The 23,591-nt window shown below is 38.7% G+C and overlaps 6 protein-coding genes across 6 annotated transcripts; all 6 read right to left on the bottom strand.

Annotated features, from left to right (window-relative positions):
• Positions 1-228: 228 nt before the first annotated feature.
• On the bottom strand, positions 229-22,567 carry LOC129271940 (UDP-glucuronosyltransferase 2C1-like). The gene is made up of 6 exons (XM_054909191.2): positions 21,823-22,567; positions 7,560-7,649; positions 5,793-7,020; positions 4,134-4,359; positions 3,310-3,529; positions 229-2,341 (listed from the first exon to the last, which is right to left on the bottom strand). The coding sequence occupies exons 3-6, from the start codon at positions 6,681-6,683 to the stop codon at positions 2,059-2,061; spliced, it is 1,620 nt and encodes a 539-aa protein (XP_054765166.2). The 5' UTR covers positions 6,684-7,020; positions 7,560-7,649; positions 21,823-22,567; the 3' UTR covers positions 229-2,058.
• On the bottom strand, positions 10,041-10,556 carry LOC135156040 (UDP-glucuronosyltransferase 2B23-like). Its single transcript, XM_064107053.1, has one exon. The coding sequence runs from the start codon at positions 10,554-10,556 to the stop codon at positions 10,041-10,043; it is 516 nt and encodes a 171-aa protein (XP_063963123.1).
• On the bottom strand, positions 11,274-12,041 carry LOC135156039 (UDP-glucuronosyltransferase 1-6-like). Its single transcript, XM_064107052.1, has one exon. It carries the CDS (start codon positions 12,039-12,041, stop codon positions 11,274-11,276), a length of 768 nt encoding a protein of 255 aa, XP_063963122.1.
• LOC129271937 (UDP-glucuronosyltransferase 1-6-like) lies at positions 12,688-13,548 on the bottom strand. The gene has a single exon (XM_054909188.2). It carries the CDS (start codon positions 13,546-13,548, stop codon positions 12,688-12,690), a length of 861 nt encoding a protein of 286 aa, XP_054765163.2.
• LOC129271936 (UDP-glucuronosyltransferase 1A10-like) lies at positions 14,200-17,483 on the bottom strand. The gene is made up of 2 exons (XM_054909187.2): positions 16,656-17,483; positions 14,200-14,232 (listed from the first exon to the last, which is right to left on the bottom strand). The coding sequence occupies exons 1-2, from the start codon at positions 17,481-17,483 to the stop codon at positions 14,200-14,202; spliced, it is 861 nt and encodes a 286-aa protein (XP_054765162.2).
• Positions 21,808-22,662, bottom strand: LOC129271935 (UDP-glucuronosyltransferase 1-6-like). Its single transcript, XM_054909186.2, has one exon. The coding sequence runs from the start codon at positions 22,660-22,662 to the stop codon at positions 21,808-21,810; it is 855 nt and encodes a 284-aa protein (XP_054765161.2).
• Positions 22,663-23,591: the final 929 nt, after the last annotated feature.

Below are 23,591 nucleotides of genomic sequence, written 5' to 3'. Positions count from 1 at the left end.
CACATAAATACCCCCTTCTTCCACTTCCTTAACTCTATGTTACATGTTCTTACTATGTTCTATATTTGTATGACGTTATATTATTTATCTATTTTCCCTCTTTCCCTCTCCCTTTCTACCCTTTACCCCCCCCCCCGGGCCCCTGTCTCCTCTTCCCATCTCTCAGTTTATGTTAATTTACTCTCAAGCAGTTGTTTCAATAAAACCTCACATGGAACATTTTAGTACTGCAGTAAAAAAGTAAAATTTAATCAAAATGAAAGAATAAACTTAGCATTGATAAAATGATGAGTGCGTGTTTCTGAGTTCAAATATTATTTCCTTATTGAATCATAGACTCAACAAGAAAAATACACATATCATCTGTACTTCAGAATACATCCTTGTACTGTAGAAAAAATCAATCAAAAAATCACCACGGCGAGAAAAGGGTTTTGTCAGATAAGTTCTGAAAGCACAAATTCATTCTACAGTTCTAAATTACAATTGAATTTAACCTAAAATATTACTGTCATGTTTATGCATGATATTAACTCCAATTACAATTGCACGTCATACGATCACAATAAAAAGGTTTAGATTGTTAACTCTAAAGATGTTTTGACAGTTGCCCCACACTAAAGCAAGGTTTTGGTCATAACAGAGAAATAAAAAAATTATTAATAGCTCAAATCAAGTGATAAAGTCATACGCTGTAAATAATAACTATAAAATATAATTGGTTAATATCAGCTGGACGAAACCTAGATGTATAGTCATTATCATTTTATTATAGTCAGAAAATGACTTGGTTCGCGTCGAAAGCGACTAAAATAACATTGGCACCACTTTAACCATTTCTCTATTCTAGTATGCTTTTGTGCTTTAGAGTGATGACATGACATCATTAAAATTCTGCACAAATTAAACGTGATTACAGAACAAGCTATTCCTGTATAGAAACTAACCTTTGTAAACAAAAAAAGTGAATGCCTATTAAAGGTAAATAAAACACATATTAGAATATTAGCCTGTAATGTCCAATTCGGAGCGTTATGTATAATCAAGTGAAATACAGACAATTACTTGTGAACATACCTCACCAGCATCCGAAAAACAAACTACCAATTCATGAAATCGTAGGTCTATAATTATTGACTTTTTACTGTTTACTAATTGCCATGTCAACGATGGCATGATACACATATTCATTTTACTCCATGACGTCATAATCCCAATGTCGGCGTGAGCAACTTAGCAGCGGCTTACATCGGGGGATCCCGCGAAGCGCACTGTCACCATATGTATAATTGTCCAAGATAGATCGGCACTGTTGGGGAAACCTCTGTGAAATTCCGATTGCGTCAACGCCTAGGACGAGACTTTTGAACGTGTCTTGGTAATGGATATAGAAAATATCCGGTATCCTTATATATTAATGGGAACACATAAATCTGTTCCAATAGGAGACATTCGATTGAGAAGAGGTATATAACATATTCATTTTTGCATAATTTGGTAGAAAGAAATACTTCAATTTAAGTTCATATACGTTTAAAGATAGTTTTGCAAGTTTATTCAAATTAGAACCCTTCTTGAGACCACAGATGACAAAGGAAAAAAAGTCAACCATTTTAAGTATTATTGCTATTGCTCTGAAAAGACATATATTAAACGATAAATTATTTATCGACTTCGCCCTTTTCCTTCTTGCATAACTATGATTGGAATTGCCTTAGAATAAATTACAGCGAACAGAATAAGCAATACAAAATAACTATCCTGAAAGTGATTGTTAAATCTTGGAAAAAATACACTGTGAAACTACTCATTTCTATTGCAGGAATAATATAGCATTTAATTCTGCCAGACAGGGGGAATATTTCATGACGAGTTTTGTCCTTGATTTTTACCGACTAATTTGCTCTCAGCCAATCACACGTAAGGATTTTCAGTCGCTTGTAACAACTGTCGGTGAAAAATCACTAACATAAGTCTTCATGAAACGTTCCCCCAGACACTGCGTCAACATTTGGACATTAGTTATCATAATTAATGTTATCACCTTGAAAACTGTCATCATTCAGTCTTTGCTTTCTTGCCGACACAAACTCTCTTGCAGCACCTGAAGGCAAATTTACATGAATACACAATAAAAACGACAAGCACGACAATCACGAGAAGGAAGAAGGCGGCGACGTCGATGAGGTAATACTCATACCACGTTAAGTCATGAATAGGTGATCGCATGTATTCACCACCGTGTTTGATCACGTGTTCGATCCAAAATGCGGCTTTTTCGACTGGTCTCATCGGGCGGTCGTGGAAAATGGCGGACAGCTGTTGCACCGTTTCTTTGTATCTGGAATTATGAGAAATTAAAATGTAATTATGACAGGCATACTTACTAACCACATGCAAAAAAATCATGAGAGCACATCCCCAACAAACAACACTTAGTATTACAAGAGAGAAATGATTTTTCCTTTCCTAAATTCAATCTTGCTTTTCTTCACCCCTCCCCCTCAAGAAAACCAAGTAATCTCTTGCTTGAAAATCATTTTAGTCAGGCCCCCATTCCATAGAAAGGGACCATTGAAAGACTACTGAAATACCATAATTTGGCAAGGTCTTTTAGCAGTCTCCGAGATCACTGAAATTTGGGATCTCTATGGAATGGCTCTGAAAAATCCCTGAAAATTGAAATATGAATATATCAATAAAATAAATAACATAAAAACCAAAAACAATATTTCCAGCAGGAAATACCACTAAGGAATCACTGAATGATTATATGGCGTACTGCCAGAGATTGTTGAAAGATTGATCGACTTCTCTGAAAAAACTAACCAAGACCTCTGGAAGACTCACCTAGACCCCTACATGAATTCTGAAAGACTGACTTTCAGAGATATCCCCTAAAAAAATGAGAGACTATTGAAAGATCATGGAGAGACTAATGAGAACTTTGAAAGTTCATCGATCAAGAGACCGCTGAAAGACCACTAAAAGACCACTTTCCTGCAAGAACGCTGAAGGACTGTTTCAAAAAGTTTCAAAAAAGTCTTTGAGATCACGGAGACCACGAAGACCACTGAACAATCAAACAGTAATCATATAAGACCTCGGGGATCTTTGAAAGTTCATTGAAAGACTTTTGAAAGATCAAGCAAGTTTCATGGTCTTACAGCGGAATTTCAGAAAACGACAGATGAGGGGTAAAAAGGCTAGAAAAGTAGAAAACGAAGAACGACGTCTTTTCCCCGCGATGTGTGTAAAATGGGAGGGGGGATAGCGTCTAGCCCCCATGTTTCTGCTCAAGATACTCACTGTTTCTCATGGATGACAGCATTGAGGGCGTCAACGATCTTCTCTGAGGTAATGGTCTTGATGTCGAGCTTGAGACCCATGCCTCTACTCGTCACCCGAGCTGCGACGTCGGGCTGGTCGCCGATCAAGGGTATGACCACGATGGGTACGGCGTGATAAAGCGCCTCGTAGAGACCGTTATTGCCCCCTTGGTACATTAACGCCCGGGTTTTGTTGTGGCCTGTGGCAGTAAAAAATGGAGAATATATAATGGCATGATATCTAATGAAATATTCTTTTACTAAAAGGCAGTATTACAAAGAATCACAGAAAGAAAACGTTCACAATTAAACGCAACAAATCAGTGGCGCGCATTTGTGACTTTCATGAGACTATTATTATTATTAATGCTTTGGTTGACCTTGCACATGACTTGCCTAAATTTAAGCAACGGGACGCAAGTACGCTTTATTTTGTTCTGCTCTGAAACTACAACAACAACTACTACTACTACTACTATATACTACTACTACTAGTAGTAGTAGTAGTAGTAGTAGTAGTAGTAGTAGACTAGTTCCATTTTTAGGCCTACTACTATTGCTGATGCTGCTGCTTCTACTGCTACTACTAAGTATACCACTCACTGTACTACTATAGCTACACTACCACTGCTACTACTACTACTACTACTACTACTACTACTTCTACTCCCTCTACTACTACTCCTGCTGCTACTTTACTTCTAATATTAATTATACCACTCACTTTACTACTATTCATAACGGCACCACCACATACTAGTACTCCTACCACTGATGGACCCTGAAACAGAAGCTTGTCCTTACCAAGCAAGTCATTTTGAGGTAACCACTCCATGGTCTTTATATTGGGCACCTTGGTAACAACAGCCGGTGGTGTCCCTTTGAACTGCCATATGACTTTCTGCGGAAGTCGCGCGAAGGCATTGGCAAAGACAGCGATGAGCTCCTCCTTCATGTACGTCACATAGGTCCCAAGCGAGAAGATGATGATCCCGTCATCCCCGGAACTCTGGACATACTCTTCTAATTCCTGAAATAGAGAGAGAGAGAGAGATACAAAACATCGTCAACATAATATTTGCATAGTAATGGTTAAGCGTAGGAAACATAACTTATAAAGTAAAATACAAAAACAAAACAAGAAGCCTGCAATATGGAAAGATTCGGGACATACCATATTCTCATAATTTGTTACTATCCTCGTCATTGATAAAAATACATGTTTGTATAGTATTATCAAGCTGGGAAGCGTTTCATGACAGGATTTGTCGGATGTTTTATCCGACAGTTATCACAGGAACTTCGGAGCCAATCAAACTCTAGGGGAGTCGTCAGATCTAACAATTTGCACATCAATCGTGCTTAAGCTAAGAATGTTTAAAAATCTACAATGGGGTCAATATACCAACGAAAGGAAAACGTAAGTATTATATTTTCTGTAGAGGTAGACCTTTACGTATTTTGATTATATACGCAGTAAAAAAACATCTGCAAAGCTGTTTACCATATGAACCTGACAATAATTGTTTAAAAAACCCAAACAACGAAGTTAAATTTTCATTTTAATTCTCAATAAATTAAGCATAGTTGTTTAAACTGTAACAACTACTGTGAAATTCATATAATAAACAGCGTTGAATAAAATTTTAAACAGCGTTCTTCCTGTGTAATACATCATCTCCTTCTTCTGTTCAACATCATAATCTTCTTCTTTTTTTTTTTTTTTTTTTTTTTTTTTTTTTGGGGGGGGGGCAACGGTAATAGGTCATAGCACCCTATTGTTATCACTTCAAAACTAACTACACCAACATAGCCTGCGCCCAAGAAAACGTACGTTGAACATATGTTGAAGGGAACACTAGGGAAGCTAAAAAATCTAGATAATGCCTTTTTGTTTCTGTTTGTTGTTTGGTCCAGGATTTTTAAAGTAATACCTTGGTCACATTTGCTCTACGGCGGCCGTACGGCGAGTCGAAAACAGCCGTTTTAACATTTTATGTACGAGCTACATAATACATAATATGGGTGGTTTGTATATTGAACGGCTGTTTTTGACTCGCCGTAGAGCAAATGTGACCGAGGTATAAGGGAGCTGTGGCTCATGGCCGAAGATGCACCCTATATCTGTGTCCCTTCTGAACCCGCGCCCGTAAAAACGAGCTTTGCCATTGTGTGTACTTATGCTTAAGCATATTAAACTTCAGAGCAAATAACGGGATAGTAAGATTGTCATGTGGTGTTTTCTAGGATGATGACTAATGCAAAACCTTTAAAATTTGGTAATGCTTTAATAGTATATTAAGATATTGCAGAACGTTATTATTAAGTTGTTTTCTTGTTTATGTATAGAATTCTATATAAGCTGTTGAAATGTGGCTTTTGCGCAGAATGATGAAAATTTCATGGACTGATCATGTTAGCAATATAAATGTTCTTGTTAGATGTCCTTTAGTTGGGAATTACCTGAGACAATGACTTTGAAGGTCTAGTTGTTAATCCACCAACAGTAATGATATGCGGTTGGGTAGCAATAGGAAAATCTACAGCGAAATCGACATTGGATATTACCAGCTGAGCTCGTTGATAGAGGTCGGATGGGTAATATCCTGGGCAGATGTCATACTTTCTCATTACAGGTGTGAGTTTATTAACTGCCCACTTGGAGAAAGAGACAAGGAATGAATGAAAGAAATTCTTGATTCTCTGTCTGAATGTCATTTGCGGGGATAACCCGGTGTTGACCTCAGGGACGATTGCGAAAATGGTAGGGTTTCCATTTAGGCGTGCGATCGCATTCATCCAGGCTGTCGGCATCATGGCGACATGCCCACGAGCAACGTGCTCGGCCAAGATCATCGAACACGGCCAGAACTGGTCGATGATTGCGAGGTCGAACTCACGATCGAGCAGCCGCTTGACAAGTTCCTTGTCATCGAGAATGGCTTCGCAATCCTCGATGTGCTCCGCTGCAATTTTGTTGATTTTCCTCACGAAGTCGAACTTCCATGAAGTCGACTTGTCAAAGGCTGCTCGTGGAATACGGAGCTGACGCTCTTTAACGACGTCGAGAGGGACCTTGTGCGTGAAGATTTCGAAAGAAATATTCTTATACAGTTCGTCGTCCTGTCGGTAGCTATAAGCGTTGCTGATCAGAGCTGTGACGTTGTGACCCCTGTTTGTGAGTTCTGCAGCAATGCTAGCAGGCGCCATAAAGCGACTTCCTTCTCCGTACGAGGCGAATACAAAGATATTAGCACCATCGCAGAAGTATCCCCTTCGTGGAAGGACAATCAGGGTCACAAATATGAGGTAAGAAAAGTTATTTCGCAGAGATCTAGATCCAGTTCTATCCATTTCTACTCCAGTTAAGCCACTGATCTTGCATTTCAATTCTCCAAGATAATTAAACCATGTACATGTATATCGTTTATCACGGCAAGAACGTAGGCAACCAATGTACAGATGCTCCTAGTCAAATACTCCTCCTGTCAGCTATCATCATCATCAAGGGAAATAAATCACTATTATACCTTCACTTAATTATTCTTTCACAACCAAAACCAGAAGAGTGTGATGCATGAGAGAGAAAGGGGAAAGAAACCGAAAACCCCCACACAACTGCGCCTCTTGAAGGATAAGGGTCAGCACATGCAGAAGAATCGGTGTATTTACAGAGAGAAATTCCGATTCACTGGACAATGGCGTGAATGAAAAAAGAAGTCATTGTAATGTAAATGAATCTTTAATGCTTTGAAGGTGCACGTATACGTTCGTAATGTGTGCTCAACAGTTTAAAGCCTCTACAGCATCTTGAATAGCAAACAATGGTTGAGCTTATTAAGTCCCACGTGTTTTAAACACCTTTAATAACGTATGTACGTTCATTTCCCTTATCATGATTATAGTGATGGATTGAAACTTATTAAAAATATGATGTACAATATATTATATTTTATCCTTAAAGGGCAAGTCCATGCAAGAACCCACCCCCTAAAACAGCAGATTTTTATTTCATTTTTTTTAAATAAAAATATCAAACGAGCTCATAACTAACACTGAAAATCTCATCCAAGTCAGATGTTAAATGAGAAAGTTTCGCTCATTTTCACAAAACAGGCATGCACTTTCTGGTCGCTCGGTATGCAAATGAGGGAATCTACGATGTCATCCACTCACTATATCTTTGCATTTTTATCAGATGAATTACAAATATTTTTGTTTTCTCCTCACCATGATGTGAAATAAAGTTTGATTCTTTCGTGAACCTGTGAAATCGCAACGAAGTAAACATTTTGATGAAGTGTCTCGTTATGGTTAAATCTGTAAAAAAAGAAGGAAAGAAAAAGAGAGATAGTGTATAATTCAGATAACGATATATAGAAGAGCGGTATCATCCAGATTCCCTCATTTGCATTTCGTTGTTTTGTGCATTATATTTTCAAGAAAAGCAAGCATAAATTACTGAACTAACATCCGATGTCGATACTGAATATTTCAGTTTTATGCTCTTTATTTTTCTCTTTTTATTTAAGAAACTTTTGTATATAAGGGTGGACTTGACTATAGTACGAATGGAATTTCTGTTAATGAAGTGAATATATATTTTAGAACGGGCTGTCGTCATAATAAGATACATGAACCCTGCATAAACTTAATTACGAATGAGATTCGTATTGATTAAGTGGATATATATATTTTAGAACGAGTTGTCTTGATAATTAAAAAAACGAAAATATGACCAACCACCCCCCCAAAAAAAAGGGATAAAGGTGAAATATGATTATTTCTGAAAATTATGTCAAAATCTATCACAAACTTGGATTTTGTAATAAAGATGACATTTTGCTTGCTCGCTGGAGCTCATTGCGTTTTAACTTCATTCGCAAGTCCAGAATGCGCGCTTTCGATTGGTTAAAAATCACGACACGTGTGATATTTAGATCGCGTTGTGTTTAATTGTAATATTTTTCTGCAATAGGTCACAGATGTTATATTGGAATGTTAAAAAGCCACACATCCCCCATCCCCTGCAGCTGTCTGCGATATTCTGAACTGAGACGTCTTATGTCTCTGCGCCTTCTGAATTGACACGAACTTTATGTGGCTGCAAATAAATAGATTAAATTGTGACACCTCATTCTCTCCTTCCCATTAATGCACAAATCCTTTTAATATTTACAATCCGGTATAATTCTTAAGGGGGGTGATTAGTTTTATGTATAAAATTTATATTTCCGTGGTTTAATTCATTTCCCTACGTAACTGCAAAACATTGAATGCAATGGAAGGATGTTGCGAAAACGTTATGAATGTTACGTGGTTCAAATGGAGAGAAACACCTAAAAATGAAAAGCTGACCAGAGGAAGACTGTTTGATGGTCCAGTAGACAGGCCACCAACCAGTATCAGATGCGGCATGACTGGAATTGGAAACTCTAATGCGAAAGCAATATTTAACCAGAAGCAGTTGTGACCTTTGGTCAAGCTGAGAGGTGCGGATGAAGAGGGGCTGGTCGGTATTTAAGAAATGTTAAGTTCCCCATGTTTCAGTGAAAATGATAATTGAGTTACTGATGTCATTTTTCTTACCAATGACGTTGAAATATGATATAGTTTATCATCCATATTTCACGACCTAATACATGTTATACGATAAATAAAGAACATTTATCTATATACAAATTAAACAACCTCATCGACATTTCAACTGCTCTTATTTAGAGTTCTGAAATTTTCATGAGCTTTGAATATTATTTCTTAGTTCATGTATTTATAACAAAAAGATAAATAAACTTTGACACGAGATCCACTGTGATCTCAGTTCAGTGTCCCTTTTAGTATTCAGTCATCTACGTCACAGGAAAATATCCACCTGTTAACACGTTTCTTGATATACACATAGGGCACGTTACGCTCGTAACGTAATAAGGGTGTAAAAAACACTAAAATAATGTAAAAGGGTAATACATTTTGCTGGGAAAACTACGTGGTTACGGACCGATTTGCGAGGGTATGAAAAGACTAAAATACTTTTAAAAAGGATGTACTTTTTTGGTCCAACACTCGTGTTTAGGGTCCGATTTGAGCGAGGTGTATGGGGTGGTACTAAACCCAATACAAGTCAAGGTAAAGCCACCGCCCGTGATCACGTCCGTGATATAACAAGATATCGTTATACTTGTTTAGGGGGTAAATTTAATGAATACTTGTCAAGCGTACCGTTTTGTTTCCAATACTTGTTAAGGGTAGGGTTTCATACGCCAATACTTGTTAAGGGGTGGAAAATACTTGTTTGGGATGCTTTTCGAATCCCCATGGTAACGCATGGTATGCACTCGTCAATGGAAGTTCCCCCCCCCCCCCCGGGTACAATACTAACCTTGCTTAAATAATCTGCTGGTCCAGTAGACAGGCCACCAACCAGTATTAGATGTGGCATGACTGGGACGGGAAACTCTAGAGCGAAATCCACATTAAGCAGAAGCAGTTGTGACCTCTGGTAAAGCTGCGAGGTACGAAGATCAGGGCATATCCCGTTAGCATGTTGGATAGCGGTGTGAGAATCAGAAGAAGAAGTTATCCATACCGAAATCATGGCTGCAAAGTTGTTGATAACCCTCTGGATAAATGTCATTTTATTCGTGAAACCAGTGCTCCACTCTGGAACGAAGGCAGTGTTTGAAGGATTTCCATTCAAGCGGGGAACGTTGTTCATCCAAGTGGTAGCCATAAAGGACACGTGTCTCTGATCTTGGCGGCATACTCGGCAACAAGCAACGAGCACGGCCAAATAGGATTAATAAAAGCCACATCGAACTTTGCTTGCAGGAGTCTTCGTAGAAGTGGCTTGTCATCGAACAACGCTTGGCAATCATCGAGAAGTCGATTCATTATGGATGATCTGACGAAATTGACCTCCTTGTATAAGGTTCTATTGAATACCGACTCTTTGGAACGCTCTCGGCGGAGCCGAACTTCATCAGGAGGAACATTGTGCTTGAATATTTCAAAGTTGAAATCCTTGTATCTGGATTCGTTTGCTCTGTACTCGTAAGCATTGCTTATTAATGCAGTGACACTATGGCCACGACGCATAAGCTCCTTTCCAACAAGAGCAGCAGACATAAAATGACTTCCTTCACCGTATCCACTAAAAATCAGAACATTGCATCCTCGAGAGACTTGTAGAAATCCAAACAGAAGAACAGTAAACGTGAAAACAGCCATTGTTGCAATGGATAGTGTGATATCAATGGAAACGTGCGTAAACCCACGTACACTGATTGTGAAAATATTTTATAACTGGTGTGTTTTTATAATTGTATACCTTGGACCAATTATTACTTGCATACAATCGATATACGTGCTTCAGATAGGCCTACACTGGCGCAACTAATGGCGGTTATCTTATCTTAGCAACCTTTAGGAAGAGTGGTCGGTATATAGGAAATGTTAAGTTCCCCAGGTTTCAATGAAAGTGATAATTGAGTTACTGATGCAATTTGTCTTACCAATGACGTGAAATATAATATATCGTCCATATATTCACGACAGGATACATGTCATGCGGCACTGTTCTTATTTTGAGTTATTTAGAGTCTGAATTAATTTTAAAGTTTCATCAGCTTTAAATATTATTTCTAGGCGTATTTATGACGAAATGATAGATGTATTAACCTTTATTAACAAAAGATCCACTGTGATCTAAGTCCAGTGCCCCTTTTAGTATTCAGTCATTTACGTCACAGGAAAATATCGACATGTGACAACCCCCGCCCCCAAAATAAATTCTTCTTGAAAAGTGTAAGGCTCTTTATGTGCCTTGATCTTCGCGTACTTGTACACGATCTTACTGTCCAATACTGACCTTGCTTAAATCATCTACTGGTCCAGTAGACAGGCCACCAACGGGTATTAGATGTGGCATAACTGGGACCGGAAACTCTAGAGCGAAATCCACGTTAAGCAGAATAAGTTGTGACCTCTAGTAAAGCTGCGAGGTCCGAAGATCTGGGCATATATCCCGTTAGCATGTTGGAGAGCGGTGTGCGAATCACTCATCTTCAATGTCCATTTATTGACCATGCCCATGATACAGTTCAGAGCCCGCTGGATCAAAGTCATGTGATTTGTGAAGCCATTATTACCCTCTGGCACGAAGGCAGCGTTGGAAGGATTTCCATTCACGCTGGGAACGTTGTTCATCCATGTGGTAGCCATAAAGGACACATGTCTCTTGGCCGAGTATTCAGCAACAAGCAACGAGCATGGCCATAAAGGATCAATGAAAGCCACGTCAAACTTAGCTTCAAGGAGTCGTTGTAGAAGTGGCTTGTCATCGAACAACGCCTGGCAATCGTCGATAAACCAATTCATTATGGTTGTAGCGTTCAAAAGGATATCCCTCAACCAGGTTCCTCTGAATATTGACTCTGTGAAACGCTCATGACGAACCCGAACTTCCTCAGGAGGAACATTGTGCTTGAAGATTTCAAACTTTAAATCAATGTACTTGGTTTCATTTGCTCTGTACTCGTAAGCATTGCTTATTAATGCAGTGATATTATGGTCACGACGCATAAGCTCCTTTCCAACAAGAGCAGCAGACATAAAATGACTTCCTTCACCGTATCCACTAAAAATCAGAACATTGCTTCCCCGAGGGACTTGTAGAAATCCAAGCAGAAGAACAGTAAACGTGAAAACAGCCATTGCAATGGATAGTGTGATATCATTGGAAACGTGCGTAAACCCACGTACATTGATTGTGAAAATATTTTATAACTGGTGTGTTTTTATAATTGTATACCTTGGACCAATTATTACTTGAATACAATCGATACGTGCTTCAGATAGGCCTACACTGGCGCAACTAATGGCGGTTATCTTATCTTAGCAACCTTTAGGAAGAGTGGTCGGTATATAAGAAATGTTAAGTTCCCCAGGTTTCAATAAAAGTGATAATTGAGTTACTGATGTCATTTGCCTTACCAATGACGTTGAGATATAATACATCGTCCATGTATTCACGACCGAATACATGTTATGCGGCACTGTTCTTAATTAGAGTTATTTAGAGTTCTGAATTAATTTTAACGTTTCATCAGCTTTAGATATCATTTCTAGGCGTATTTATGACGAAATGATAAATGTATTAACCTTAAACAGGAGATCCACTGTGATCTAAGTCCAGCGCCCCTTTAAGTATGCAGTCATTTACGTCACAGAAAAATATCGACCTGTGACACCCCCCCCAAAAAAAAAAAAAAAAAAATATATAATTCTTCTTGAAAAAGTGTAAGGCTCTTTATGTGCTTTGTAGAGTTATCACATTCTCTTCGTGTTCTTGTACACGATCTTACTGTACAATACTGACCTTACTTAAATCATCTGCTGGTCCAGTAGACAGGCCACCAACCGGTATTAGATGTGGCATGACTGGGACCGGAAACTCTAGAGCGAAATCCACATTAAGCAGAAGCAGTTGTGACCTCTGGTAAAGCTGCGAGGTCCAAAGATCAGGGCATATCCCGTTAGCATGTTGGATAGCGGTGTGAGAATCAGAAGAAGAAGTTATCCATACCGAAAGCATGGCTGCAAAGTTGTTGATAACCCTCTGGATAAATGTCATTTTATTCGTGAAACCAGTGCTCCACTCTGGAACGAAGGCAGTGTTTGAAGGATTTCCATTCAAGCGAGGAACGTTGTTCATCCAAGTGGTAGCCATAAAGGACACGTGTCTCTTGGCGGCATACTCAGCAACAAGCAACGAGCACGGCCAAATAGGATTAATGAAAGCAACATCGAACTTTGCTTGCAGGAGTCTTCGTAGAAGTGGCTTGTCATCGAACAACGCTTGGCAATCATCAAGAAGTCGATTCATTATGGATGATCTGACGAAATTGACCTCCTTGTATAAGGTTCTATTAAATATCGACTCTTTGGAACGCTCTCGGCGGAGCCGAACTTCCTCAGGAGGAACATTGTGCTTAAATATTTCAAAGTTGAAATCCTTGTATCTGGATTCGTTTGCTCTGTACTCGTAAGCATTGCTTATTATTGCAGTGACATTATGGCCACGACGCATAAGCTCCTTTCCAACAAGAGCAGCAGACATAAAATGACTTCCTTCACCGTAGCCACTAAAAATCAGAACATTGCTTCCTCGAGAGACTTGTAGAAATCCAAGCAGAAGAACAATAATTGTGAGAGCAGCCATTGTTGCAACAGTTCGTGCTCATTCTGATACCAGCGGGAAGTGCATAAACCCGCGTACACCGATAATGCAAATATTTGACCTCATAAAGATATGTTGATAATCATACAATGAACCGATTACTCACAATAATGTCAAAAATATGGCTAGACTCGTGTGTGCGACAGACATACACTAAACATTTTGCCCGAGATGTAGCGGTTCGAATATACAGTGCGTATCAAAAAAAAAGTTTACACATTGAAAAAGCCATGGGAATTAAAAAATATACAGCATGTGGGTAATTTTTTTCACATATATTCTTGGGTTTGGGTCTCATCTTTACAATGAAAGTAAAAGTTTTGACAGAATGCTACACTTGAGTGAGCCCTGTCCATTTTTGTAAAGCTCGCAGAAATCTGTTTGCGCAAAAATGCTCGTTTTCACGCTATGTCGAGGGAAAAGGGCGAAATCAAACTTACTCTGCGGAACATTTCTCATACATTTCCCTTGCAATTTTAGTCAATTGAAATAAAACGGATACATTCAAGCATTCTGTAACAATTTTGCCACCCAAATTGAAATTTCAACACTTAGTAAGCACAACCTTTTACCCTTTTTGTGTGCAGGCTGGATCTCGATCAGGACATAACTGAATCTGAACAAAAGTTTATATCAGACATCTCCAGCATTCTTCACTAATTTCTTCTAATTTAAAGTGGGTTTACATTTCATTTTTCATTTAGTACTTTTTTCTCCACACTTTACCCAAGCTTGACAATAATTAACAAATAAAAATCAAGCCTAAGCCGTTTCATGTAAATCACAGTTCAGTGTAAAGTAAATATCGTCACGATGGCCTCGGTGTGTGGGGAGTGGGGTGGGGTGCAATGCACTCTTCGAAGTGTTTTGGGCAAGGAAACAAGTTAATAAAGGTAGAAGATATCTTCAAATCAATTTTACGAGCTAAATTCCACGTGTTCTTCATGATTAAGGTTTACTTTTATTCGCATAACTATTTTAAAGATCTGCGCAAATCTTTTTTCACTAACTTTTCAAAAGTAAGTGGTGCTCACTCAAGCGGAAATATTTTTCGACAGTTATATTGTCATTTGCTTAAATGGATCTGTACCAATGTTAACATGTGGAAAAATCTTCAGGATATTACAAATATATAAATTTACAGGATTTTTTCTAATTGTAAACTATCATTTGATACCATAGAACCTCTCTCTTTTAGCAAAATAGAATAGCAGCCATTCGTCAAAACCCTCCTTTGAATTGTGCCAATGAAATACATGACATTTTGATTCACGTTATTCTTGAAATGCGATTGTCCAACTCCTGAAAATATGTTCACTCGCTCGCGCGCTAATATGCACATTGATCACGATAAACGCTGTAAAATGCAATGCTTCAAGTATTTGAACACTTCATATCTCAACACAATAAAACATCGCACAAGGAAGACATTACTAGTCTAACATAAATAACCATATGGTCACATTGGTTTTGGAGTGCTCCCAGTGTTTGAAAATATCATCTCAATATATTTTTGTATCACCCCATTCATTTACCGGATAATACCCATCTGAATTTACAACGTCATCCAACTATCATTATGGGTCTGTATCCGATGATAAAAAACACACCAAAGAATGGTGTTCTTTCTTGAAAACTAAATTTTAACTCATCAACTCAGACATTGATGCCATTTCCAGTATACACAATTCCTAGTCGAAAATCAATAATTTCATGTCGCAACCTTGGTTTTGTTTTTGACTCCCATCATCGGCCATGACCATGTCCAATGAGCATTATTTTGCAAATCAGGTCGCAAATCAGGTCGCAAATCAAATCAGTTGCGCAACATTGGATTTTATAAGTAAATATGTCAGTCGCTCAACAACATGAAAATTGGCACACACACTTATTTCTTCGCGGCTCAGTTTTGGTAATAGCCTATAATTTACCAGATTTTCAAATTGGGAAACTGTAGAAGATACAAAATGCAGATGTGCGCATTGTAACTTTATATCCAGTAAGTATATGTCACATCACCCCTGTCTTGAAAAGTCTTCACTTGTTGCCCCTTTTGGTCTTTCATATTGTCAATGGAACTTCCCCCTGTTACAATAAATCTCTGATTCATAATGCTACCAACGCTAACGAAGTTTAAGATCCTACGTTCATGGGAAATCTGAAGACACTGTAGGCGCGTAGACGTGGGGGGGGGGGGGCAGAGGGGCGTTCGCCCCCAAAACGTCCTTAAAAAAAAGGAGAAATTGAAAAAGCGAAAGAAGGGGAACAATATTAGGGTATAGATTATTGTTTTGTTTTTTGACCAAATGATTAAAAAACGACACTTTCTTCACTCTCTTAAAATTTTCTTCCGCGCCACACGCGGGAAATATCGCAATTGCCTCTCCTATTTGTTTTCGACACCATTTTTCTATTCCGTTTTTTCCTATAGGCCTTGTGTATTTTTTTCAGAAATTATAAAGTATGCATTTGTGTAAAGTATTAAAAGTACTTTTTTAATTGCATCGACACAAAATATCTGTTCTTCTGGTCAGAGCGGGTTATAACACTACGCTAATTTCCGAGGCCCCATATGCATATGCTATTTCTTCCACTTTTCAGCAAGCAATTTTAGCAAGTATCTGCTTCATATACCGTGCTATATGAGCGAGACGACAGTACAGGGAGGGAATATACTTCCCCGTCCCTGCACCCTAGCTCCCCCTATTAGGGAGCGCTCTGCAAGTGTTGGCACGCTTTGCGTGAACTTACCCTAACCGCCCCTCCAAAAATTAATTCCTGGCTACGCGGTTTGTATAAATGTGCCTTGTGATAGACAACAATAAAGTACTCATACGTAAAGTTCGAAGTCGAACCTCTAATGGAATTTTTGTCTTTTCTTTCTCTGAACTGCTCTGAAAAGGCGCCTTGAGGATAAGATGGGAAGTATCTACAAGTATTGGGTATTCTTCTTCTTTTTAAGATTATTATTATCATTATTACTATTATTGTGTTTGCAGGCTCTCACTACCATATTGGCCTAAAAATTTAAAGCTAATGTGTGGGCGTGTGAGGGTGTGTGTATAAGTGCCATATAATAAAATACTAACCAGACTAAGATTATTTGCTGGTTCCGCAGACAGACCACCAACTGGTATCACATGAGGCATGACTGGGATTGGATACTCCATGGCGAAATCAACATTAACCAGGAGAAGATGAGACCTTTGGTAGAGCTGATAGAGCTGAAGATCCGGACAAATCCTGTGGGTTTGTTGGATAATGGAGGTGGAATCAGTGGAAGAAGTCATCCACACCGAAAACGCGAGGGCGACACTGTTAATAACCCTCTGAGCAAATGTCATCTTATTTGTGAAACCGGTGCTCCACTCTGGCACGAAGGCAGTGTTTGAAGGGTTTCCAGTCACGCGGGGAATGAAGTTCATCCATGTGGTAGCCATGAAGGAAACATGTCTCTTGGCAGCGTATTCCGCAACAAGCAACGAACACGTCCATACAGGATCAACGAAAGCCAGGTCGAAGTTTGCTTGACGAAGTCTTTTTAGAAGGGGTTCGTCATTAAACAATGCGTGGCAATCATCGACGAACCAGTCCAATACGATCGACATGTTCATGAAAAATTCTGTCATGGCGGTTCCCTCGAATACCGACTTTGCAAAATGCTCTTGACGATTCCGAACAACTTCTGGAGGATCATTGTGCTTGAAGATTTCAAAGCGTAAATCCTTGTATTTGGTTTCGTTTGCCCTGTGCTCGTATGCATTGCTAATCAGCACTGTTACATTATGACCCCGACGTATCAGCTCTTTTCCAACTAGAGCTGCAGTCATGAAATGACTTCCTTCGCCATATCCACTAAAAATTAAGATGTTACTTCCGTAGGATACTTCTATTAGGCCTAATCCAAGAACAGCCATTATTACTGGATAGAGAGTAGCCATTTGTGCATATTATAGTTCAAACCGCTTCAGCCTTTAATTGTGGCTTGATCGATGCTGCGGACTTTGGTCATGTCAATATCAGTTACGTTATTACAAAACAAAATCATATACCCGGTTGACCTAATATTCAACTGCCATACACGTGTACCTCGGGACATGTACATAACACTTCATTGATTTTTGAGGTGAAGGGTGACGTTCAATTCAATGAGGCAAAGCAAAATTGAAAAAAAGACTTGAGTCTTTTTACGTTTTCACGTATCGAATTAGATTGTAGCCGATATTGGTACAATATCTAGGCTTTCCGAAGATTGGGCATACATTATTCTTCTTTTGTAAATCGTATGGATTAAATTTCACGACGGTATTAGAAAAGATGATCGATCAGCTTGACGGTCCAATTCACGGGCGCGTGCAAATTGTGCCTCAGTGCACCATGTCAATGGGTTTCTTGTTCAATTTCGAGTAGCCTTTGTTAAAAAAAAATGAACGGGGGTGTCTATGTTATAATGCAAAGTATTTATAATGAATGTGCTTTCCATAAATGTAAATCTTATTGTCATTATTTGAATGTTATAATAATGATAATAATCCTCATTACCAGGTCCCTCGGAGAGGACCTTAAGCCGTTGGTCCCCCGGTTGCTTGCTCACAGGCATTCGTGCTTTCTTAGCAGTCAGGTAAAAACCTCGATGTGTACAAATAATAACAAAATGAATATTGTGTAGATCGATTGAGCGCAGGAGCTATTCACTATAATTATTATACTGTTCTACCTCCTGAAATGCTTGTTATTTTATATCATTATAATCATTGATAATGTGATTATTAATGAAATTGTTAATGTAGTAATAACCATATATGATATTATTGGTTTCGGAAGTAATATAGATAATCGCTACAGATATTTGTATACATATATGGGCGATTCCATACGTGTCGTACGGGACATTTTGACAACAATATCTAGTTTCCTAGCCAAATGCTTGAGCAATAAAATATTATTTTTTGTCAATGATAAAGCTATAGTAGGTAGTCATGTGAAAAACTAATAACCAACACAAAAAAATGATTATGGGTAAATTATAGGTGAAAATGTTGTGTGTCGTACGGGACGCAGAAATGTCCCGTACGACACGCAACATTTTAAGCTCTAATTCACCTATTACCACATAGCAAATTAAAGTTCTTCGTTCGTTTGGACAGCAGGTTGAAAAATGTTGTGAAAAGCTGATTTTTCTAGCATGGAATCGCCATATATATACATATAAACTCCTCAAAAAAAGTTTGGAAATCTGACTTTAATCGATAATCTCTCCTCGGTTTTAGTAAATATCAATTTGTGATTAATACAAATGAATAGTATAATTTCTGAAGGTTTCCATGGCGAAGAAGAATAGTGTAGTAGGTTTCACGGTACACCATGTATTCTTTCTTGGGCATATGTTGGTCCTGAAAAGGACCACCCAAAGATTGGGTGGTCCTTTTCAGGACCAACATATGCCCAAGAAAGAATACATGGTGTACCGTGAAACCTACTACACTACAAATGAATAGATCATTTAATTTTCTTTTGAATGATACCCTACATGATATGATTATGGTTCACATGGAGGTGCAGTGCCTTGAAATGTGGGGCAAGGTCAAAATTCAAAAGTTGCAAAATGACACAATATTGAAAGTCACAGTTATTTTTTCCGTGGTGATGAGTTAGTTTCTCAGCGGTTTCTTTTGTTTTCATGCGCCTTAACATCAACATTAACGTGGAATCAAACACACCTCTGCACAATCAAACACATAACAAACAAACGGTTCTAGGACAATTACCCCCCCCCCCGGACAACTACCCCCGGACAATTACCCCCCCCCCCCCGAGTACAATTACCCCCCGGACAATTACCCCCTGAGGACAACTACCCCCCCCCCCCCGAGGACAATTACCCCCCGACAATCACCCCCAGATAATCCACCCTTCTCTCCGGCATCAATGTTAGAATTAAGCGGGACCCATTGTAAGTTTTGGTCGGTGGCACAGGTTTTGGAAATATTTTCTACTTTATCTTACGTTAATAACTTTTTCTTTCTCTTTTATATTGCTCTTTCTCCTGTTCTCTCACTTTCTTCTTTTTCCTTTTTCCGCCTTTTTCTTACTTTTTTGTTTTTGTTTAGCGGCGCCTTCTGCATCATGAAAAATGGGGGGGGGGGGGGGGGGGGCTTGCACCCGAAACCTCCCATTTGGCTATGGGTTATATGGGATATATACATCAGAAAATGTGTAAACTGGCCCTCATACTAAGTTTTCATAGAACAATTGAACACCGTCGATTAGTCGTAATAATCACAAAACCTGAATATCTCTGATTCAAACTGATCTGATTTTAAAATTTATTTTTGGTTTAATTTCAGGAAAGAAATCGGGCAAAAAGATAAAACGTAAAAAAGACACCTTCATACGTAGAAATATTCAAAGTCGATAACACAACTAACAACACTAACACTGTCAAGAAGGACCTATAAACCTGTTATTCTAAAACAATTCAACTAACAAGAAGCTAAGAATTATGAAACAATTGGTGCACATTCCAGATTAAGATGTGGCTTTATAACTAAATACAGTAAGCTAAAAAACTTTATGCAAAGATAATACAAGAACACCTTGTAATTTTACCATTTGACTCTAAATGGTAAAATTACAAGGTGTTTTTGTGTGTTATATTCTCGGATGAAAGCAATTAAACATTAAAGAAGGAAATTAAGTAACAAAATTACTAAATTGTAAACAATATGACATAATCAAATACAGTGTTTTTTTCCATACAAATTGGCAATCATGATAGTATACAATTCGTTTAAGGTGCATTTTAAGGACGGTTTGTAAGAATTTATAAAGAAGTAGGCCTATGCAAATCAAATAATGCGACCGAGCAGCGTGAGCTATAAATATTAATATTTAGACCATAAAACGGACATTTTACAGAGCACTTGAAAAAATCAATTTGTAAATAAAAAAATAATGAAAGCTCGATATCCGAGATGAAATCTGTTTTGTATATTGACTTCAAAACGTGATATTTCAAGCTCCATATCAGCCTATATTGGGCAAGATATGAATCTCATCGAAAAGGCAATGCGAGCGGGAAGCGTGAGCGAAAATTTTATATAGTGACATAAAAAGTCTTCCCTTAACCTTATATTATTCACTCCTCTTTCTCCTCTCATTTTCCTCTTCTTTTTTCTTCTATCTTTCTCATTATTTTTTTTTTCTTTCTTTCTTTCTCCCCCCTTTTTTTGCTCCGTCAGTTTATTTAGGGGGGCAAACCAAATTTTAGGGAGGGGCACGTGCCTCCTGGCCCCCCGTATACTACGCCACTGCGAAGATTGCCAAAACGAATGATCTTATGCTACGGTGACATACAAATTATGATCGAATTCTGGGTTTCGTAAAGATTTGCAGATGGAGCTCACTTTTACAGCTTTCTTACGGCGTTCGTTAGATTCCTAGATACTCGAGAATGCCTCGAGTACTTCTTACGTCAAACGTACGGCCGACGTATGACTCTGTGCACCCCCTTTATCTAGGGGGTTATTGTCCTGGGGGGGGGGGGTAATTGTTCTCGGTGGTAATTGTCCTCGGGGTTAATTGTCCAGGGATGATTGTCTGGGGGTAATTGTCCGGGGGGGTAATTGTCCGGGGGTAATTGTCCTCGGGGGGTAATTGTCCTCAGAGGGTAATTGTCCGGGGGGTAGTTGTCCGGGGGGGGGTAATTGTCCTCGGGGGTAATTGTCCGGGGGTAGTTGTCCGTGGGTAGTTGTCCGGGGGTAATTGTCCGGGGGGTAGTTGTCCTGATCCCCAGACAAACATGCATGGGTATTTCAAACCACGACTCAAACCATGTTATCTTACAGAACCATCACTACATAAACCACAACAAAACATAAACAAATGAAGAAGCAGGGGCTTGAATTGAATGGATTTTCATCTCTATTGACACAGACAAAAGAAACATGTTCTTTATATTGACCCTTCATGACTATTTCTGCTCGTTTTGCAGCTTTTCAATTCAGACCTCATCCAACACTTTTTAATCCTGCTCTTTTCGTGATGGCATGATCATAACAAGCATGGTATCATTTTAAAGATAAAAAATAATCTTTTGAATGATGTCAAATATGCATTGTGTAAAATTGGAAATTAATGGCCAAACTCAGATTTCCAAAGATTTCCAAGCAGTGTGTGAACATTGAACAGGGTTGTCGATTCCATATCAAAAATACATTTTCGCCCAATCTAATATGCTAATCATGCAATACTAACCTGAGCTAGGTCATTTGCAGGTCCAGTAGACAGGCCACCAACAGGAATCAGATGTGGCATGACTGGAATCGGATACTCCAATGCGAAATCAACATTGACTAGAAGCAGCTGTGACCGTTGGTAGAGATCTTCTGCCTTGAGATCTGGACAAATTCCATGAGCATGTTGGATAGGGGTATAAGAATTGGTAAATGTCGCCATCCATTTTGAGACCATAATCATGATGCAGTTGGCAACGCGCTCGGTCAGTGTCATCTTATTGGTGAAACCGGTGTTCATTTCCCCTATAAAGGCAGCATTTGAAGGATTGCCATTCACGCGGGCAATGTTGTCATTCCATGTGGTAGCCATAAAGGACACATGTCTCTTGGCGGCATACTCGGCAACAAGCAACGAACATGGCCATAGGGGATCAACGAAAGCCACGTCGAACTTTGCTTCAAGGAGTCTTTGTAGAAGCACCTGATCGTTGAATAATGCTTCACAGTCATCGACTATCTCACCCATAAGGTCTGTCATATTCCAAAGGACATCCCGCAGGAAGTTCCCTTTGAATATCGACTCTGATAATCGCTCAAGGCGACCTCGAACCTCTTCTGGGGGAACATTGTGCTTGAATTTTTCAAAGTTAAAATCCTTGTATTTGGTTTCGTTTGCTCTGTGCTCGTACGCATTGCTAATTAGCAGAGTGACGTTGTGGTTTCGACGCATCAACTCCTTCCCAACATGAGCAGCAGTCATGAAATGACTGCCCTCACCGTATCCACTAAAAATCAGGATCTTGCCACCTTGGACAACCTGAAAAAACACAAGAAGAACTATTGGACAGATTGACGCCATTGTTGCCAAAGCGAACGATTTAACAAAAAAGGTCTTTACATAGGCCTTTATATAGTGCCCTAACGCACTTAATTAGCTTTTGTCAATATTTGTGTTCGGACAGTACATTATTCGAAAAAAAATGTGATCTTTACCCGAAATCGATAATCACGCACGATTATCGAGATAGGGGATATAATCCCTCAATATTTGAGAAGGGGGAGGGGGTTGCCTGTGCTGTATTTTCGCCCCTCTCATAATTTAAGGTCGAACATAATAATACTTTAATATGATGAATCATATGACAAGTATGATGATAAAGAGGGAGTACAATTAAGATGATCATGATGCTAGCATTGGTTGTCGTATGTATTTGATAACTGACTTTGTTTTACATATTTTACATTAACATGATACAAAAAACAATATATCATCAGAAGAATGAGCATGGTGTACAAATCAGACATGGCATCATTCATCTAGAAATGTATAATACAGCAATTTGAAATCAAAGACAACAAGTTGAAATATGGTGAAATGTGATGGGACCTGCCAAAAAAAGCAACGCTTGTTCAGTCTGCAGGTTCCCCCAAAATATGAAGTCTATGGAGAATATTGTCGGTATTTAAAGAGTGTACATTTTAAAAACGTGTTTGCCACTATAACATTACTCAGCCAGAGCGTGTTAACAATATTTTTAAAAGTTACTATATAACCTACACAGGAAAATTGTAAGAATTAATCAATTTCAATTCACGTTTGAAAATGTTTAGTCAGGTACTATATACACATCGTGGTGAAGACCGTTCCAAAAACATGCATCCTCCAAAAGCTTTTTGCCGGGTGGGATACGTGTGGACTAGATTATTCCTTTGAAACATAGGCGCAAATATATCATACAATTCATCTTTTAAAAGCTAAAACACGAATGGTCCAACATGAAATGCATA

This window comes from Lytechinus pictus, chromosome 11 (genome assembly GCF_037042905.1).
Source record: "Lytechinus pictus isolate F3 Inbred chromosome 11, Lp3.0, whole genome shotgun sequence".
NCBI lineage: Eukaryota > Metazoa > Echinodermata > Echinoidea > Temnopleuroida > Toxopneustidae > Lytechinus > Lytechinus pictus.
The sequence above is the reverse complement of the archived record's forward strand: the minus strand, read 5'-3'. Positions and strand labels throughout refer to the sequence as shown.

Excerpts from the sequence above, each read along its gene's own strand:
- LOC129271940 (XM_054909191.2), bottom strand. The coding sequence starts at position 6,683 with ATGGATAGAACTGGATCTAGATCTCTGCGAAATAACTTTTCTTACCTC. Across the intron at positions 4,360-5,792 it reads CTTCAAAGTCATTGTCTCAG|GAATTAGAAGAGTATGTCCA; the intron begins GTAATTCCCAAC and ends TCTCTATTTCAG. Across the intron at positions 3,530-4,133 it reads ACCTCAAAATGACTTGCTTG|GCCACAACAAAACCCGGGCG; the intron begins GTAAGGACAAGC and ends TTACTGCCACAG.
- LOC135156040 (XM_064107053.1), bottom strand. The coding sequence starts at position 10,556 with ATGGCTGTTTTCACGTTTACTGTTCTTCTGTTTGGATTTCTACAAGTC.
- LOC135156039 (XM_064107052.1), bottom strand. The coding sequence starts at position 12,041 with ATGGCTGTTTTCACGTTTACTGTTCTTCTGCTTGGATTTCTACAAGTC.
- LOC129271937 (XM_054909188.2), bottom strand. The coding sequence starts at position 13,548 with ATGGCTGCTCTCACAATTATTGTTCTTCTGCTTGGATTTCTACAAGTC.
- LOC129271936 (XM_054909187.2), bottom strand. The coding sequence starts at position 17,483 with ATGGCTGTTCTTGGATTAGGCCTAATAGAAGTATCCTACGGAAGTAAC. Across the intron at positions 14,233-16,655 it reads CAGCAAATAATCTTAGTCTG|AAGAAATTAGTGAAGAATGC; the intron begins GTTAGTATTTTA and ends ACTTTAAATTAG.
- LOC129271935 (XM_054909186.2), bottom strand. The coding sequence starts at position 22,662 with ATGGCGTCAATCTGTCCAATAGTTCTTCTTGTGTTTTTTCAGGTTGTC.